The sequence below is a fragment of the Vipera berus genome, assembly GCF_964194415.1.
Source record: "Vipera berus genome assembly, chromosome: 16".
Classification (NCBI taxonomy): domain Eukaryota; kingdom Metazoa; phylum Chordata; class Lepidosauria; order Squamata; family Viperidae; genus Vipera; species Vipera berus.
In genome coordinates, this window is record NC_138219.1 from 4,097,117 (window position 1) to 4,115,257 (window position 18,141).

Below are 18,141 nucleotides of genomic sequence, written 5' to 3' on the forward strand. Positions count from 1 at the left end.
GGGGCAGCAGGAAAAGACGTGGCAGATGGGAACTAAAAGCCAGGAAGATTTCCTGGCTGGAAGAGAAACGGAACAGAATGACCTCTCCTCAAAGTTTCTACCTGTCGAAGAGAACTTTAGTGGCTTTCCACAAACTAGGATGGTGGTGCGGAGGGTTGGACTAGATGGCCTCTAAGACCCCATCCTATTTGGCTGTGGTTTGTTCTCTAAGTTTGTTTTAATATAATTCCTGAAGGTCTCGTTACCAAACTAGGTAACTTCATCAGCAGGATTTTCTCAACCTATTCTCCTTGACCAGGGGTAGGCAACCTTGGCCCTTTTATGACTCGTGGACTTCAACTCCCAGAATTCCTGAGCCAGCCACACTGAGGGGAAAGGGAGAGGTTTTCAAGCTGAGCCATGCTGGCTCAGGAATTCTGGGAGTTGAAGTCCACAAGTCATAAAAGAGCCAAGGTTGCCTACCCTTGTCCTTGACTCATCAACGTCTTGTGTGCCAGTGTGGCCAGCTGATTGTGCGATTGGCTGTTTGTCTGGAGTTGTGTTTCAATTCCAGAGCAGCTGATTGGTTCTCTTATTGATTGGCACTTTGAATGGTCTGGTTTCCTACATGTTGTTATGACAATCCAAACAACCTATCAGTATGTGACAGGCCAGTCCATTCGAAGTGCCAATCGACGAGAGAACCAATCAGCCACTCGGAATTCAAATACAGCTCCAAACCACCTGCCAATCACACGACTGACTGACCACACCGGCACAGAAGAGGCTGATGAGCTAAGGCAGGGGTAGGCAACCTTGGCTCTTTTATGACTGGTGGACTTCAACTCCCAGAATTTCTGAGCCAGCATGGGGGAACTATGGCCCCTTCATGACTTGTGGACTTCAACTCCCAGAATTCCTGAGCCGGCATGGGGGAACTATGGCCCCTTCATGACTCGGGGACTTCAACTCCCAGAATTCCTCAGCCAGCGTGGGGTAACTATGGCCCCTTCATGACTTGCGGACTTCAACTCCCAGAATTCCTCAGGCAGCATGGCTCAGCTTGCAAACCTCTCCCTTTCCCCTCAGCATGGCTGGCTCAGGAATTCTGGGAGTTGAAGTCCACCAGTCATAAAAAGAGCCAAGGTGGCCTACCCCTGAGCTAAGGGGAGAATAGGACGAGGAAATCCCGCTGATGGTGTTACCTAGTTTGGTAACGAGACGTTCAGGAATTCCCTTAAAACCACAATTCTCCAACAAAACCACAGCCAAACCCCCCAAACTCCAAGCTACAAGTATTTTCTCTTATTTCAAAGCCTTGCCCTTTCCAGCACCTCCAGAGAAGTGGGACCATTGACAGGAGGACCTTCTTTGCCGGAGACGCTTCAGACGGGGTAAGACTGGAACAAGGCCTCTGCCCTAAACCGCCCTTTCCTAAGAGCCCCACATCCCGAGTCTCTTCTTCCGGCTCATCCTTCCTCCTTCCGATTCTCCCCCCGTCCTTCCTCGGCTCACAACGGGTGAGCGTCGGAGGAAGCGCCAGAGGTTCTGGAAGGCACAGGAGACGCCACCCAGAAGGCCAGGACAGCTGCCCCAAAGCCCTCTACTGCCTCCCCGCCACCCGCCGCCTCCGGCAGAAAGGAAAAGAGGGCCGGTTGGTTCCAACCTCCGCCGTCGGTTGGGGTGTGGGGGCGAGAAAGAGAGAAGGGGATGATGGTGGCAGGTGACGCTCTGCAATCCCTACCTGCCGGGTATCGTTCGTTGATGGGCCAGTTGTCCACCTGCAGCGTCGCGTTGCCGCCGCTCCGGGTGAAACGGACCACGTGGTACTTGCCGTCGTTCACCATGGCGTTGCTCTCCTCGATCGTGATGTCGTCCGTGCCCACGTTGAAAATGACCCCCACAGTCCCCTGGTCCTGGGGAGCGCGAGGAAATGGGGTGGGGGGGAGGAAGAAGGGGCAGAGAGAGGAGGAAGAAAGGAAATTGGGTCAGTGCTGGCTTCAGAAGGGCAGCGGGGGGTTGGAGGAGGAGGGGGCTGGAAAAACAGGAAAATCTGCAGCCGGATTACGCCAATGCTGCTATTTGCCCACGAAATAAAGGGATCCTGTAACATTACAGCCAGCTTTGTAGGCTCTCCAGCAGTCATCATCTGAATATCAATTGATTAAATTTTAGCAGCTACTTCTTCTACAGGAGCTCAAGGATGTAAATAGAATAGAATAGAATAGAATAGAATAGAATAGAATAGAATAGAATAGAATAGAATAGAATAGAATAGAATAGAATAGAATAGAATAGAATAGAATAGAATAGGAATACAGAATAGAATAGAATAGAATAGAATAGAATAGAATAGAATAGAATAGAATAGAATAGAATAGAATAGAATAGAATAAGAATACAGTAGAATAGAATAGAATAGAATAGAATAGAATAGAATAGAATAGAATAGAATAGAATAGGAATAGAATAGAATAAGAATAGAAATACAGAATAGAATAGAATAGAATAGAATAGAATAGAATAGAATAGAATAGAATAGAATAAGAATAGAAATACAGAATAGAATAGAATAGAATAGAATAGAATAGAATAGAATAGAATAGAATAGAATAGAAATACAGAATAGAATAGAATAGAATATTCTTTATTGTACACACAAGATACCTGTCTCCGATGCATAAGCTCTCGGTGTATATATAAACAGAAGTAATGGGTCATAAATCACAGTTCCAATCATTAGACATAAGTTACAAAGAACAACTGATAAATCATAAGAAACCAATAGGAGGAGGTTGCAGGAAAGATGAGAGGATGAGAGAAGATGAGAAGTGAGACAATGCGGCGGGAATTAAGTGTTCAGCAGAGTGATGGCAGGGGTAAAAAAAAATCTTTTGTTTTTCGTAGTTTTGGCATGCAATGCCCTCTAGCGCCATCCCGAGGAGAGGAGTCGAAACAGTTTGCATCCAGGGTGTGTGGGGTCTGTTAAGTTATTTTCTCAGCCTTCCTTTCTGACCCGCGCAGTATACCGGTCCTCAGTGGAAGGCAGGCTGGTTGCAATTGTTCTTCCTGCAGTCCTAACTATGCATTGAAGTCTGCACCTGTCCTGTTTGGTTGCGGTGCCAAACCAGAGAGTTATTGAGGTGCAAATGAGATACTCCGTAGTTCCTCTGTGGAGCTGGATCAGCAGCTCCTGGGGCGGTCTGAGCTGGCGCAGGAAGAACATTCTTCACTATGCCTTTTTAATATGTGTGTACGTGTGTTTGCCTTACAGCACTGTATCCCTCACCTACTCCACAACCGCCACCCTGTAAAGGCCCATTGGGCTAAGAAAGTGGACAGAATTGGTCCAAAGTCGTTGCGTGAATTTCCACGGACAAACCTGGGTTTCTCCAGCTCTTTGTCCAGCTTTTTAAAGCCTTCCCAGGGAGTCCTCGACTTACGGCCACAATCGAGCCCCAAATTTCCACTGCTGAGCAAGGCAGTCATTCAGTGAGTTTCCCCCCCATTTTGCAACCGCAGTTCACACCACAGTTGTTAAGCGAATCCCTGCAGTTGTTAAGTGAACCGTGCGGTCATTAAGCAAATCTGCACACGCACACCCCCAATTTGCTTGTGAGAAGGCCACAAACGGGGATCATGTCATCCTGGGACACTGCGACAGGCGTCATAAATGCATGCCAGTCGATCCCGTAGCTTCGGGGCTGTCGTGACACTTGTTAGGTGTGAAAAAAACGTTCACAAGCCCCTTTTTTCAGTCTCGTCGTAACGATCGCTAAACGAGCGGCTCAACTCGAGCAGCACCTGTATTTATTTTTTAAAAGCCTCTCCATTTCTTTTCTTTTTATTCTCAAAGGAAAAAAAAAAAGCAAAGTTTTAAATTAAAAGTAAAAAACTAAAACTACAAATTTATGGGAGGACAGTTTTAAAATTTTTTTTTAACCTTTTGGCATGCCGACTGATGTCGGACTTCCCTCCTGCGTGACACCGGAGAAGTTATTAAATTTAAATTTCTATCTTCTCTTTTCTCTAGAGGTCAGCGAGATGACCCCTCCTTTTCTCGACACAACAGCCCTGTGGGACTGACAGTGGCCCAGCTGGGGGCGGACTTAAGACTGGGGTCTCCCCCCAAAACAACCGTCTTTCCCCCTGGAGACGGAAATGTCCACGCTCACAATTTCTTGGCCACCTGGAAGTGGGGGAAACTGGTCCGAATCAGCCTGCAGCACTGGGAATAACTGGGACGCAAACTAGCCCACTTTAAGAGGATTTTAAAAAGAAACCAGCTCTGGATTTTTGGCAAGGGGGCATCGCATAGCACCGAAAGACAGCCAACAAAGGATTCTGTTTCCCCAAAAGCCAACCCGCCCCCCCCCACTAATGTAGAGGATGTGAACTTAGGGCAACCGATCTCCCCCCACACCCACCCCTGCAAGGCGCCACCAGCACAACACGACAACTGGAAATCTGCAGAGGGCCGATAAGCCCGGCCTGTGATCTCACCCATAAGCGGCAGAGGCAATTAAGAGAAGGAAGCTGAATCTCTCCGGGTGGGGCGTATTTTAAAGGATTAAGGCCTTGTTCTTCACCGGCTCTTTTTTCTCTCCTTGGACAGGGACAAAAAAACCCTCCTGTTCGGGAAAGCCTTCCAAGGTTTTCAGATGGTGCCAGAGCTACGGCAGGCAGCCAAAGTCGGGGACTCCGAGTCGGAAATGAAGAGAGGCAGCTCCTGGCGTTTCCACACACACACACCCCGCCCCGAATCTTTGGGGACCCTCCACGGGTCTGAAGGGAAAGGGGATGGGGAGGGCAGCAGGAGCTACTCCCAAGATACGTCACCGCCAGCCAAGCAAGGGAACGCTAGCTTTGCATGGCTAAGGATGCTGAAAAACTTTTTATTTTGTGTGTGTGTGTGTGTTTAAAATCCAGGAGCCAAATAAAATTGAGCCCCAAAATTCTGCTGCTAAAAGTGAGACATTTGTTAAGTGGGTTTTGCCCTGTTTCATGACCTTCCTTTGCCACACTGGTTAAATGGATCACTGCAGTTGTTAAGTTAGTAACCTGGTTGTTAAACTGAATCTGGCTTCCCCACTGACTTTGGAATAGAATAGAATAGAATAGAATAGAATAGAATAGAATAGAATAGAATAGAATAGAATAGAAGAGAAGAGAAGAGAAGAGAAGAGAAGAGAAGAGAAGAGAAGAGAAGAGAAGAGAAGAGAAGAGAAGAGAAGAGAGGTGGAAGGGACCTTAGAGGTCTTCTAGTCCAGCCCCCAGCTCAAGCAGGAGAACGTATACTTTGCTTGTCAGGAGGTCGTAAAAGGGGATCGCATGAGCCCAGGACACGGCAACCGTCATAAATATTAATCAGCTGCCAGGTTTGATAATGTGACTATGGGGATCTGCAACCGTCATAAGTGTGAAAAAAGGTCATAAGTCACTTTTTCGAGTGCCGTTGTAACTTGGAATAGTCAATTTGTTCTTGATCCATTCATACCGGTAGTCCTCGACTTATGACAGTTGCTAAATCGATGGTCATAATTCCAGGACTACCTGTATGAATGGATCAAAGAACAAATTAAGCCATCTTGAAGCTAGGGCCTGAACTTGGCTTCCTCCAACAAGCTTCACGAAGCTGTCAGCGACGGTAAACCTTCGCGTCTCCATTCAGACTTCAGGAGCAACGCTTAAGCCTTGTCCGGGAGTGTGCAGGCCAATTCGGTTAGTTTTCGGTTCAACGGATGGGGTGAAAACTGGGTTACTTTCATAACCGAGTTACAGGCATCTGATAGAAACCACAATGGCAGTGATGATAACGCATCTGTACCATTTGAGCCACATCATTGTGACATCCTTGATGTCACTATAGATAAACACATACTGAATTAAGCAGACGACACTAAGCTGACAGGAATCGACAACAAGCCCAGGATACAAAAAGATCTCGACAGACTTGAACAATGGGCCCTCTCCAACAACACGAAATTTAAAGCGGAGAATAGCACAGTGTTACACTTAGGCAAGGAACAAGGAGAAGGGCAGATTACCGTATTTTCCGGCGTATAAGACGACTTTTGAACCCATGAAAATCATCTCAAAAGTTGGGGGGTCGTCTTATACGCCGGGTCGTCTTATACGCCGGAAAATACGGTATGTGAAATCTGGCTCAAAAACAGTGTAACTGTGAGAGAGAACTTCGAATCCTAGTGGACGATCATCTAAGCATGAGCCAGCCGTGTGCGACAGCAGCCAAAAAAGCTAATACAATCCTTGGCTGTATAAATAGAGGCCACAGAATCCAAATTATGTCAAGTGTTAGTACCACTTTATAAAATCTTAATCAAGCCACACCTGGAAACCGGCATCCAGTTTGGGTCACATTACAAAAAAGATGTTGAGACTTTGGAGAAAGGGCAGAAAAGAGCCTGGAGACTAAAACAGATGAAGAAGGGTTGCAGGATTTGGGAATGGCCAGTCTAGAGAAAAGAAGGACCAGGGTAGACATGATAGCAGTCTTCTAATAATTGAGGGGCTGCCACAAAGAGGAAGGGGGGGGTCAAATTATTCTCCAAAGCAACAGAAGGGAAGACGAGAAGCAACGGATGAAAACTAATCAAGGAGAGAAGCAACTTGGAATTAAGGAGAAACTTCCTGACAGTGAGGACAATTAACCAGTGGAACAGCTTGCCACCAGAAGTTGTGGGTGCTTCATCGCCGGAGGATTTTCAGAAGAGACTGGACAGTCACCTGTCTGAAATGGTATAGGGTCTCCCGCTGGGACAGGAGGTTGGACTAGAAGACCTCCGAGGTCCCTTCCAGCTCTATTCTGATTGATTGATGTTTGGTGAATACAGTCTTATACAGGTAGTCCTTGACTCATAACCACAATTCAAATGGACCGTTTCTGTTGGTTGTTAAGCAATCAGACCGTTCTTAAGGGAAACACTGCCGTTATTAAGCCAAGCCGGCTTCCCCCCGTTGACTTTTGCTTGTCGGAACCTGCTTGGGAAGGTCACAGATGGGACCTTCTGGGTCATTGTAAATGCGAGCTGGTTGCCAAGTACTCCCATTTTGGCCGTGCAGCCGTGGGGACGCTGCAACGGTCGTAAGTGCGAGGACTGGTTGAAAAGCACTTTTCTCCGTGCCGTTGTAACCTGGAACATCTGCTAGCAGATGAATGGCTGGAAGTCAAGGATTGTGTGTTATGTATTACCCCAATACAGGGGTCTTCAAACTAGGCCCTTTTATGACTTGTGGACTTCAACTCCCAGAATTCCTCAGCCAGGCACACTGGAATTCTGGGAGTTGAAGTCCACGAGTCATAAAAGGGCCACGTTTGAAGACCCCCCTACCCTAATAGAACCAAAGAGATAAATCAGTGTGAACTGATTTTTACAGCTGTGGTGTTTTTCCACTTCCTTTCACTTAATTATTCGCTCAATTTGTTATAGACACACATCCCCACACGTAGCACTGAGCAGCCCGCCACGTTGACAACACAAAAACCATGCCATCAAATAACCGAAGATGCAACAGCAACAACAACAACAACAAAAACCACTCGGAAACATTAAAAGTAAAACCAAATTAAGCGAAATTAATTTCAAGCCATTAAAAGGATAGGCTCAAAGAACTGGGAACACGCTTTTAGAAAACTGCAGCTCATCTGTAGCTAATATTTACATTCCTTTTTTATAAAAGGAGGACCTGGTTTATGCCTTAACTGGCTAGCTAAACCCTCCTGCTCTGGCTGAGTGGGCCCAGCATCCTTAACCAAGCCAGTCGCTAAGCTAAGTGGCCAATCTGGGTTAGCTTTCATGGGAGAGGCTTGTCATGTTGCGCAAACTTAGCTTGCTGGGATAATTTAGGGGTTCGGGCACCGGATGCAATCCCGAAATGGATTTACTCAGATGTCGGGTTGTGTGAATGCAATCTCTTGACGCCTAAGAAACATTTGGTTCCTCCAAAGTCTCAATTCAAAAAAAGGAAAAGATACGTTCCAGAATCCTGCATTTTTTTCAACTGGGAGTGGAATTTGCTGCTTTGCTTAGCTGCGCATGCGCGCGCACACACACACACACACCACAAAATGCCCTTAGGGGGAAAAAAACCACCTCATTTCGGTGATAGACTAGGATGGAGTGGGTTATTTCTGGTAAAGCTCCAGTGTTTGTGTCTGTGCATACATCGAGGGCTATTTATTTATAGGCCCATCAAGCCGCAGCCCCTGCCTTGCTTGCTTTGTTTGGGCTCAGAAGGATTTGAGGTGGTTATATTTGGATGGGAGACCAGCAGGTTGACAGGGGAAGCGAAGGAAAAAACAATATGTAATACGACAAGAGTATCGCTGCCTAGGAAACTGTAGGGAGAGAAATATGCAATCTGCAGGAGCCCAAATTCCCAGGCTCAAAATCCTTAATTCCTTAACGTGAAGGGACAAGAGTGCCCCTTTGCACGCGCAGAGGGCATTTTCTTCTCAGCCCTTCTCCCGTGCCTGGCAACAGAGGGCAAGGCTGGCCTTTCCAGCCTCTCATGCTGGGAAAATTATTACTTAATATTGCAAGGAGCACACCGCTTAAATATCCCTTCCCACCCCCACCCCACTTATCGTGAACCGAAAGCAGAATAAATCAAAGGCTGTTAAGGAAAAGCTTCAGACAGCAATCAGCTTTGGGGATCTGGGGAATAGGTAACACTGACACAACACAGGAACTCCTCGCCTTACCAGAGTTCGTTTAGTGACTGTTCAAAGTTACAACAACACTGGGAAAAGGGACAGATGACCACTTTTCACACCTACGACCTTTTGCAGCATCCCCGTGATCACGTGATCAAAATTCAGATTGCTGATATGGGTTACATAAGACATTGGGGGTTTGGCTGGGGGGAAAAAACTATTGTTGAAGTCCTTGAATTGGTGTTGGAACCTCAGAGTTACTTTCACTTTGATATTGAAGACACCATGCGGTGTCTTCAATAAATACGGTAGTAAGATGTTCAGAAGTTGGAATGAACCTGGAGTTTTATTTGGATTTTTTGAGCTGGATTGTTGACAGGACATCTCTCCGACCGATATGCCAATATGTGGTTCTCTGCCCTCTCCTGTTCCTGAAGCATCTAGCACAGGGGTCCCCAACCCCTGGGCCGTGGACCGGTACCGGGCTGTGCCATGCCAGCAACTGGTCCGCACAAACAAGCAAAGCCCAATCCGCGGGATGCAGGCAGCACACAAAACCACGCACCCTCCGGTCCGCGAAAAAACCTCTCTCCACGGAACCGGTCCCTGGTGCCCAAAAGGTTGGGGGCCTCTAATCTAGAACCCTCTTGAAAGCTGGAATGGGAATTCTTAAAAGAGTGGGATTCTTTAAGAGAGGCTGTCTCGCGCTGGAGGTGGACCAGGAGGTCAAAAGAGATCCTACCGACCAAGCTGGCAGGATCCAGGACAGGATTCCCGTTCCTGCCCCAGTCCTCAGGGGAGGGGGGGCTCCCCCACTTCACTTGCAGCAGTGGCTCAGCTTAATGCACATCCTGGTGCAGCTGCTGACCGACACTGCGCCAACTTAATTTCATTTGCAGCAAAATGGTAATTAATCCCGCCTTGCAGCTGGCTGGCTGGGAAGGGGGGGGCACCTGGGAGGCAGATGCCTTTTGCTGGAGGGCAGATGACGGCAGGCAGATGAGTGCACCAGGCTGGATATATCTCTGTGAGTGTGTGTTTGTTTGTGTGTGTGTGTGTGTGTGTGTGTGTTGCTATCGCTCCTCTGGGTTTGCCATTGCTCCTCTGTATGAGCTACATATTCTATTCTATTCTATTCTATTCTATTCTATTCTATTCTATTCTATTCTATTCTATTCTATTCTATTCTATTCTATTCTATTCTGCATTTCTATTCTGTTCTATTCTATTCTATTCTGTATTTCTTTTCTATTCTTTTCTATTCTTTTCTATTCTTTTCTATTCTATTCTATTCTATTCTATTCTATTCTATTCTATTCTATTCTATTCTATTCTATTCTATTCTATTCTATTCTATTCTATTCTATTCTATTCTATTCTGCATTTCTATTCTATTCTGTATTTCTATTCTGTTCTATTCTATTCTACTCTGTATTTCTATTCTGTTCTATTCTATTCTTTATTTCTATTCTATTCTGTTCTATTCTATTCTGTATTTCTATTCTGTATTTCTATTCTGTATTTCTATTCTGTATTTCTATTCTGTATTTCTATTCTGTTCTGTTCTGTTCTATTCTAGTCTAGTCTAGTCTAGTCTAGTCTAGTCTAGTCTATATTTCTATCCTATCCTATCCTATCCTATCCTATCCTATCCTATCCTATCCTATCCTATCCTATCCTATCCTATCCTATCCTGTATTTCTATTCTGTTCCGTTCCGTTCCATTCCAAGACGCTGTGGGAAGCTTCTACCCGATAGCCTGAAGAATGTGGGAAATGAGGAGCTGGCCTTTCCCCAAACCTGGGAAACTGGATTTTGGCTTCCTCTACTCCCAATTTTAGAGGCTCAAGCTGATGGGGCTCCAGGAAACACCCCCCCCCCCAATCAGGGGAAGCCATCCCAGAAAACGAGAGGAGCAAATCCCTTTTTCAGGTTGGTTTGCAAGAGTCCAGCTCCAGCAAGACTCCAGCTGCAGAACAGCCCAAAGACGGCCCTTTTTGAAAGCAGAATCCTCTCCTCTCTTTGCCCGGAAACCTGGCCCTTGTTCAAATCACGGCCGTGTCTCCTTTCTGCATCTAATATTCCAGCCCCGTCTTCTTCCCTGCCCTGCATCCTCCAGAGCTTGAACCCTGTTTGTCAAAGCAGTCCATAACTCAAGGCCAGTTGTTCCTTGTGAGCAGTGGTGCTGAGGGGGTTATAAAGAGCACAGGGATGAGTTATAGGACTTGCAGCACCCAGGGTCACAATTCAGCAAGTTGTCAGCCTAAAGTAACAACCGGCGCATAGCAAAGGGGCTAAGTAGCCAGCCGGGCCCTCGGATCAGGGGTGGGGTGGGGGCTTCCGACTGCAGACGACCTCCCCCCCCACACACCCTTCTGTGCACGCCTTGCTTTTAACCTGGGCCTGAGAGCAGAAGAGACGTTTTGCACTTTCCGCTGCAGATGCAAATCCCTGCTTAACAGTTCTGCAATGGGAACCCAAATTGGGTGTTTCTAAGCTGCAGCGGTGTGCCAAGCAAGCAGGAACGACGCCGAGCACACGCAGAGTGCTCTTCCCACCCCAGTAATTCAATTCTGGTCATCTTCCACACTCCTGGGATTGGGATTCAGCCTCTCGCTTAGTTTCCATGACAGGAAATTCTTGTTCAGATTAGATTTATTAGATTAGACCGGAAACAAGTTCCTCATGTGTCCAACCACACTTGGCCAATAATGAATTCTATTCTATTCTATTCTATTCTATTCTATTCTATTCTATTCTATTCTATTCTATTCTATTCTATTCTATTCTATTCTATTCTATTCTATTCTATTCTATTCTATTCTATGATGAGCCAATTAACAAAATGGTGCAAATACCCAGGGACTGTAATACTGCAAATAAATCTATTTGTTTTTTTAATTTTTAAATATGCAAATCGCTGCCTATTGCTGCCTATGTATGCTGGGTGCCAGTCTGACATATTTCAAGGAGAATTAAGGAGAAACCACCCAACACTGAGAACAATTAACCAGTGGAACAGCTTGCCACCAGACGTTGTTGGTGCTCCATCACTGGAGGCTTTTAAGAAGAGACTGGACAGCCATTTGTCTGGAATGGTATAGGATCTCCTGTTCGAGCAGGGGGTTGGACTAGAAGACCTCCAAGGTCCCTTCCAGCACTATTCTGATTGAATTGAATTTCTTTAACAAGGAATGACAGCCTGTTTCGCACTGAATACTAAAAAGGGCTAAAGGTTCTTACTAGGTCACTGGAAGTTGGTGAAGAAATGCACAATGTTTTGTGCTTCACAGGATGCTTGGTCAGCAACAAGCATCTTTTGTGGCATTTAAAACTGCTGGAGTAATCTTGATTGGCCCGGTAAAAGATGCTCGTTTAATATCGGGCCTTTAGCTTTGGCCCAGGAATTGCTGTCAGCTGCAAATCCTATGAAAACAAAAGCTGAATTTCTACGGGGAAAGGCATATGTGTGTGTCAGTTTCTATGATTTTGTGTCTGTGTGTGTGTGTGTGTAGGGCATTATTAAAGGATTATTATGCTAAGCAGTGATTAATACCACAAGGTGGGAACAGCTGGCTTGCTGTGTGCTCGTGTTCTTTATTAGAGCTATGCATGTAATTATTGCATTAAACCTGGATTATTTCAGCCCTGGGACATATGTGCTTTATTAACGCTGCCCCCTGCAGGCTGCAGAAGTGACACACAGGCAGTCAATGCCAGCCCTGCAATTGACAGGTGGACCCCATGCCCGAGAACCCCAAGTTTGCAGTTGCTGTGCTTGCAGTGAGAAAAGAGACTGGGCATCCACTTGTTTGAGATGGTATGGGGTCTCCTGCCTGAGCAGGGGGTTGGACTAGAAGACCTCCGAGGTCCCTTCCAGCTCTTTACTCTGTAGTTAACCAACCTAGAACTAAGGAGAAATTTCCTGACAGTGAGAACAATTAATCAGCGGAACAATTTGCCTCCAGAAATTATGGGTGCTCCAACACTGGACGTTTTTAAGAAGAGATTGGACAGCCATTTGTCCGGAATGGTATCTCCCGCTTGGGCAGGGGGTTGGACTAGAACAGGGGTCCCCAACCCCCCGGGCCAGAGACCGGTACCGGGCCACGGCATGCCAGCAACCGGTCCGCACAAACAAGAAAAGCCCCATCCGCGGGATGCAAGCAGCACATAAAACCACACACACTCCAGTCCGCGTAAAATCCTCTCTCCACGGAATCGGTCCCTGGTGCCCAAAATGTTGGAGACCTCTGGAGTAGAAGATCTCCACGCTGCCTTCCTGTTATTCTGTTCTATATTTTGCAATGATTCCAGATACACTGCCAAGGTTGCAAGAAACTTTCTAGGTGTCCCTGTCTTTAATGGCAGTGACCGAGTAGGCTTTTACCTTACAGTGGGAAAACTCTGAAGGAACTGGGGAAAATATCCAACAATCTTTGACAGCAAACCTTGCGGTTGGCCTATGGTCCACATTTCCGAAAGCACATAAATCAATGAGAGATGAGAAATGGATTCAACTGCTGTTTTGACCTGCCGAGTTTGCTCTGGCAAGGGGGAAAAAAAGGGAAATTAAAATACTTTTAATTTTTATTTGAAAGGGTAGGAAATGGCTCGGGCTGCAAAGCTGATGCAGTAACAAAGAGCTTCAAAAATAAAAAAAAAAACCCTAACCAAATTAAGCTTTTAGTCAAAAAGGGGTACTGTTTATTAGCTATATTAACGCTTTTTCCTAAAAAAAAAATTGCTTCCAACCTAAAACTAAGTTTAGAAAAATGTGATGTAAAGGAACTCAAGGCTCTGTCTGACCGTATCCCGGCAAACTAATTCTTCTTTTGCTTTTGGCAAGGGTTAATTGTTTTCAAATTTTTGGTTGAGAAGCTCTGGGCCAGACTGCCAGTTGAGATGGTTCTATGTAGCTTTTAATATAAGCAGTCCTTGACTTACGGCCACAGTTGAGCCCCAAATTTCTGTGGCTAAGCAAGACATAGGTTAAGTGAACTCTGCCCCATTTTACGACCTTCCTTGCCACGCTCGTTAGGTGAAGCACTGCAGTTAAGTAAATTAACAGGGTTGTTGAGTTGAATCAGACTTCCCTTTCGACTTTGCTGCTCAAAAGGTCGCAAAAGGGGAGCCCGTGACACTGCAACCGTTGTAAATGTGAGTCGGTTGCCAAGCATATGAATTCTGATCACGTGACCTGCTGCAAAGGGTGAGTAAAGGTTTACAAGTCACCTTTTTCGGTGCCGTTGTAACTTTGAACGGCCACTAAACAACCGTTGTAAGCCGAGGACTACCTGGAACCATGCAGCTCTTCCAACCCCTTTAGCATCCTTGGTGAATCTGCCTGGCACGAGTCGACAAATCCAGGTCGTTTAGGGAGGGACAGCAAGTCAGGACTGGAGAGAAATCATGGAGGCATGCGTGCACGGGTGCGTGCTATTTAAAAGGATGGGAAGACCCATCCAAAGATGCATTCACACAAGACGTGCAAAGTTTGGTTCGTTTGGGCCCGATGTTAAATTCAGCCCCTCAATTCTTCCTCAGTCGCATCGAACTCAAGAAAACGGATCAACTCAGACCGCCAAACCAAGCTGCGGTGTGAATCCAAAAAGAGCTTTCCCACAATGGGGGTGGGGGGGGACGGGGGACAATGGGTTGGGTGGGGATGATGGGAGATGTAGTCTCCCCTATCAGCTGGAAGGGTGCCCTATCTAAAATTCAGAGGCCCCTGCCTTTTTACAGCCATGCTCTTTAGAGAACAATGACAATATAGCTCTCCCTAAGAAATATGTCTGGCTGGTTGGTTCATTTGAGAGAGAGTTATGTCATTTACACTGTCTGAACATTAAAAAAAGAAGAATAAGAAGGGGAATGGGAGGAGAGGAGAAAATGAATTGATGAGGCTGAAAGCAAAGCCAGACTCCAAGATGGAGAAGGATGGAAGCTCTCGTTCACCATAAATCTTGCAAATGTCTGCATGAGCCAGCGAGTAAGACGGAAACCCAACAGGGCTACATATCTGGGCTGCAAAATTCCCCAGGGACTGGGGACCCGCAAAGAAATATGTTATTTCTCTATCCCAGTATTTCCCAACCTTGGTGACTTTAAGGTGGGTGGACCTCAACTCCCAGAAAGCTTTGCTGGCTGGGGAATTCTGGGAGTTGAAGTACGCCCATCTTAAAGTCACCAAGATTGAGAAATACCTTTGCTGCCATCTCCATGCAATGGTTCCCAGCCAGGTCAAGTTTGGGAAGTATGGACTTCCAACTCCCAGAATTCTTAGCAATGGTCGTTGGCTAGGGAATTCTGGGAGTTGAAGTCCGCCCATCTTAAAGTCGCCAAGATTGAGAAACACCTTTGCTGCCATCTCCATGCAATGGTTCTCAGCCAGGGCAGGTTTGAGAAGTATGGACTTCAACTCCCAGAATTCCAGCAGTGGCCTTGCTGGCTAGGGAATCCTGGGAGTTGAAGTCCACATGTCTTAAAACTGGAGATTCTTGGTCGATCAGATTGCGTAAGGCACCTCAACATGGCGGCCCAGGAACCAAGATGGCTGCTGATGGCCTCAGCCTTGCCCATTTGCACCCAACTTCCTTGAACGCAGTTCAATTTGTAAAAATAGCCCTGTGGTCTTTGCTCTGAAAACTGATCTGGACCCTGTGCAGATGTGGTTTCCCGGCCTAATTTCTGTATCCTCCAAACTTAAGTTAAAAAGATGTGGGTTTTTTTTTGTTTTTTTAATTGACTCAGCTGCTTCCAGCCTTGGTTTTTGTCTGGGGGGAAAAAGAAGGCGACGTGGCCATTTGAGGCCCCAATGCAACCTGTCAAAGGCGGCATGCAAAATGGCTGCCATCATCACCTCAGGGCAGCCAGACAGGAAAATGGCTCCTGTTGTGTTTTTTTTTTTTTTTTTGACAATGCTGCCTTCGTGCCAAGAAAACACCAGAAAACACAGTGGCGGAGTGTGCCAAGAAATGTCTAATAGCAGCACAGTCAGAAAAAATGGCCACTTCCTGTTCGACGATACGGCGGCTTTTGTTTCCTGGCGGGCATCACCTGCGCTCCATAAAACCCCAAAATGGCTCCGGTCCCGTCAAAGCCCAACTCCGTGGGCTCCGCTGAGGTTTTGTTTCTTTCTGGCATGTCCACTGCAAGATGCCAGGCAATGATCTCTCTTAATGACTTCCCAAAATAAATAGCTTTATTTTTGCTTTATTTTTATTTATTTATTTTTTTGCCTCTCCCTCGGCACTCGCTTTCTCACTCCGAGAGGCTTCTGCATCCAGAGATCTCGTTGCTTGGCTTAAAAGGGCTGCCAGCCGCCTTGGCAGCCATTTCTGTGGGGCCATTTAACCTGCAGTGATCTATATTCCTCAAGGCCTCGCAAGCACTTTGAGTCTCTAGGAGGGGCTCATCGCTTTGATGCTCGCCAGGGGAAAAAGAGAGCTGAGATGTAGAATAGAAGAGTTGGAAGGGACCTTGCAGGTTATCTAGTCCAACACCCCCCCAGCAGGAGATCCTAAACTATTTCTGACAAGATGGCAGTCCAGTCTCTTCTTGAAAGCCTCCAGTGATGAAGCTTCCACAACTTCTGAAGGCAAATTCTTGTCTGAGATGGTATAGGTTCTCCTGCTCCAGCAGGGGGTTGGACTAGAAGACCTCCAAGGTCCCTTCCAGATTCTATTCTATTCTATTCTATTCTATTCTATTCTATTCTATTCTATTCTATTCTATTCTATTCTATTCTACTCTTTATTCTATTCTATTCTATTCTATTCTATTCTATTCTATTCTATTCTATTCTATTCTATTATTCTATTCTATTCTATTCTATTCTCTTTTCTATTCTATTCTATTCTATTCTACTCTCTATTCTATTCTATTCTATTCTAGTCTATTCTATTCTATTCTATTCTACTCTTTATTCTATTCTATTCTATTCTATTCTATTCTAGTCTATTCTATTCTATTCTATTCTATTCTATTTTCTATTCTATTCTATTTTCTATTCTATTCTATTCTATTCTATTCTATTCTATTCTATTCTATTCTATTCTATTCTATTCTATTCTATTCTATTCTATTCTATTCTATTCTATTCTATTCTATTCTATTCTATTAAGAGGTGTCTCTTAGTTTCTCCTTCACATCACACAGCCAACCTTACGGCCACAACTGAGTCCAAACTTTCCATTGCTAAGGGAGACATTTGTTCAGTGAATTTTGCCCTGTTTTACAACTCCCCCCGGTTGCTAAGTGAATCGCTGCAGTTGTTAAGTTAGAACACGGTTGTTAAGGGAATCTGGCCTCCTCCGTTGACTTGGCTTGTCAGAAGCTTGCAAAAGGGGATCACGTGACACACACCCCCAGGACGCTGCAACGGTCATAAATATGAACCAGTTGCCAAGGGCCTGAATTTGGACCACGTGACCACAGGGGATGTTGCAATGGTCATTAAGTGTTAAAAAATGGCCATTTTTCCCCAATGCCATTGTAACTTCAAATGGTCACTGACGGAATGGTTGTATGTTCATTTATGGAGCGATGCAATGTTCAGCCCCAGATAATAAGTCAATTCTGTTATTAGCGAAGTGTGAATGTGTGAATGAAGTTGAAGAGAGTCTGGAAAATTAACTCTGGAGAGCAGTAAGATTCCTTTAACTCTTTGAGGCAAGCTATATTTTGCCCCTGGCCGGAGGCCCCCTCCCCTCTATTTCTGAGCTGCCCTTGATATTAAATTCCTGGCTCCAAAGAAACAGATAATCCATATTTATTTACTTCTCACGTTTGTAGAGCAGCTGCATCAGGATTGACTCTCAACCTTCTCTAAAACTATTAAAGCAACATAAAAACATCCAATCCTCACCAGTAAAACAACCGTATTAAAAAAAAAGAAGAAGCAGAATAAATAGTCAATAGGCTCAAAATGACTGTAGGAAAAGAAGGAAAGAAAAGGAACGGATTGGAGGGGGTTGGGAATCACATTAAGATTCGTCTCTAAAGGTGACAGAAGCACTGTGTCTTCATGTGAACGAGTGAATTAATTAATGTGAATTAATATCGGAGTCCAAAGCGAAGGTTAAAAAAGGCCGGGGGGGGGGGGGGTTGCAGACGCTTAAGATTGCTGGGTTTGCGTGATGCATGAAAGAATCAAGCAATCAAACTGAGGCTTGAATATGGAACAGCCAAACCGGGATCACGGCTTTCCTTTGCCCCACAGGCCTGGATTTACCTAACATTCTAACTGGGTGGAGGACCTGGGTGACTTCTGGGTTGTGCCAGCAACTACCAATTCACCAAAATGGGCTAGATTTGACGCATCCTCAGCACACACCCACACACCCACCCCCAAAACCTAACTCAGGTTAAACCTAACCGGCACATCCCAATGCAGCCACTAGGTTTTGTTACTGATTAACTGCAGAAGTGAACTGGGTGGGGATCCAAGCACAAGAGGAGGCTGTGCCCAGGCCTCGGGGAAG

The 18,141-nt window shown here is 45.7% G+C and overlaps 1 protein-coding gene across 2 annotated transcripts in view; it reads right to left on the reverse strand.

The window, feature by feature from the left end:
• Positions 1 to 18,141, reverse strand: part of NRXN2 (neurexin 2) — a gene marked incomplete at its 5' end in the record, with an annotated part of 185,616 nt that overhangs the window by 47,970 nt on the left and 119,505 nt on the right. For both annotated transcript variants that reach the window (XM_081340212.1, XM_081340211.1), the window contains one exon: positions 1,724 to 1,895. In XM_081340212.1, coding sequence (XP_081196338.1) covers positions 1,724 to 1,895 — 172 coding nt within the window. The remainder of the gene's footprint in view (positions 1 to 1,723; positions 1,896 to 18,141) is intronic.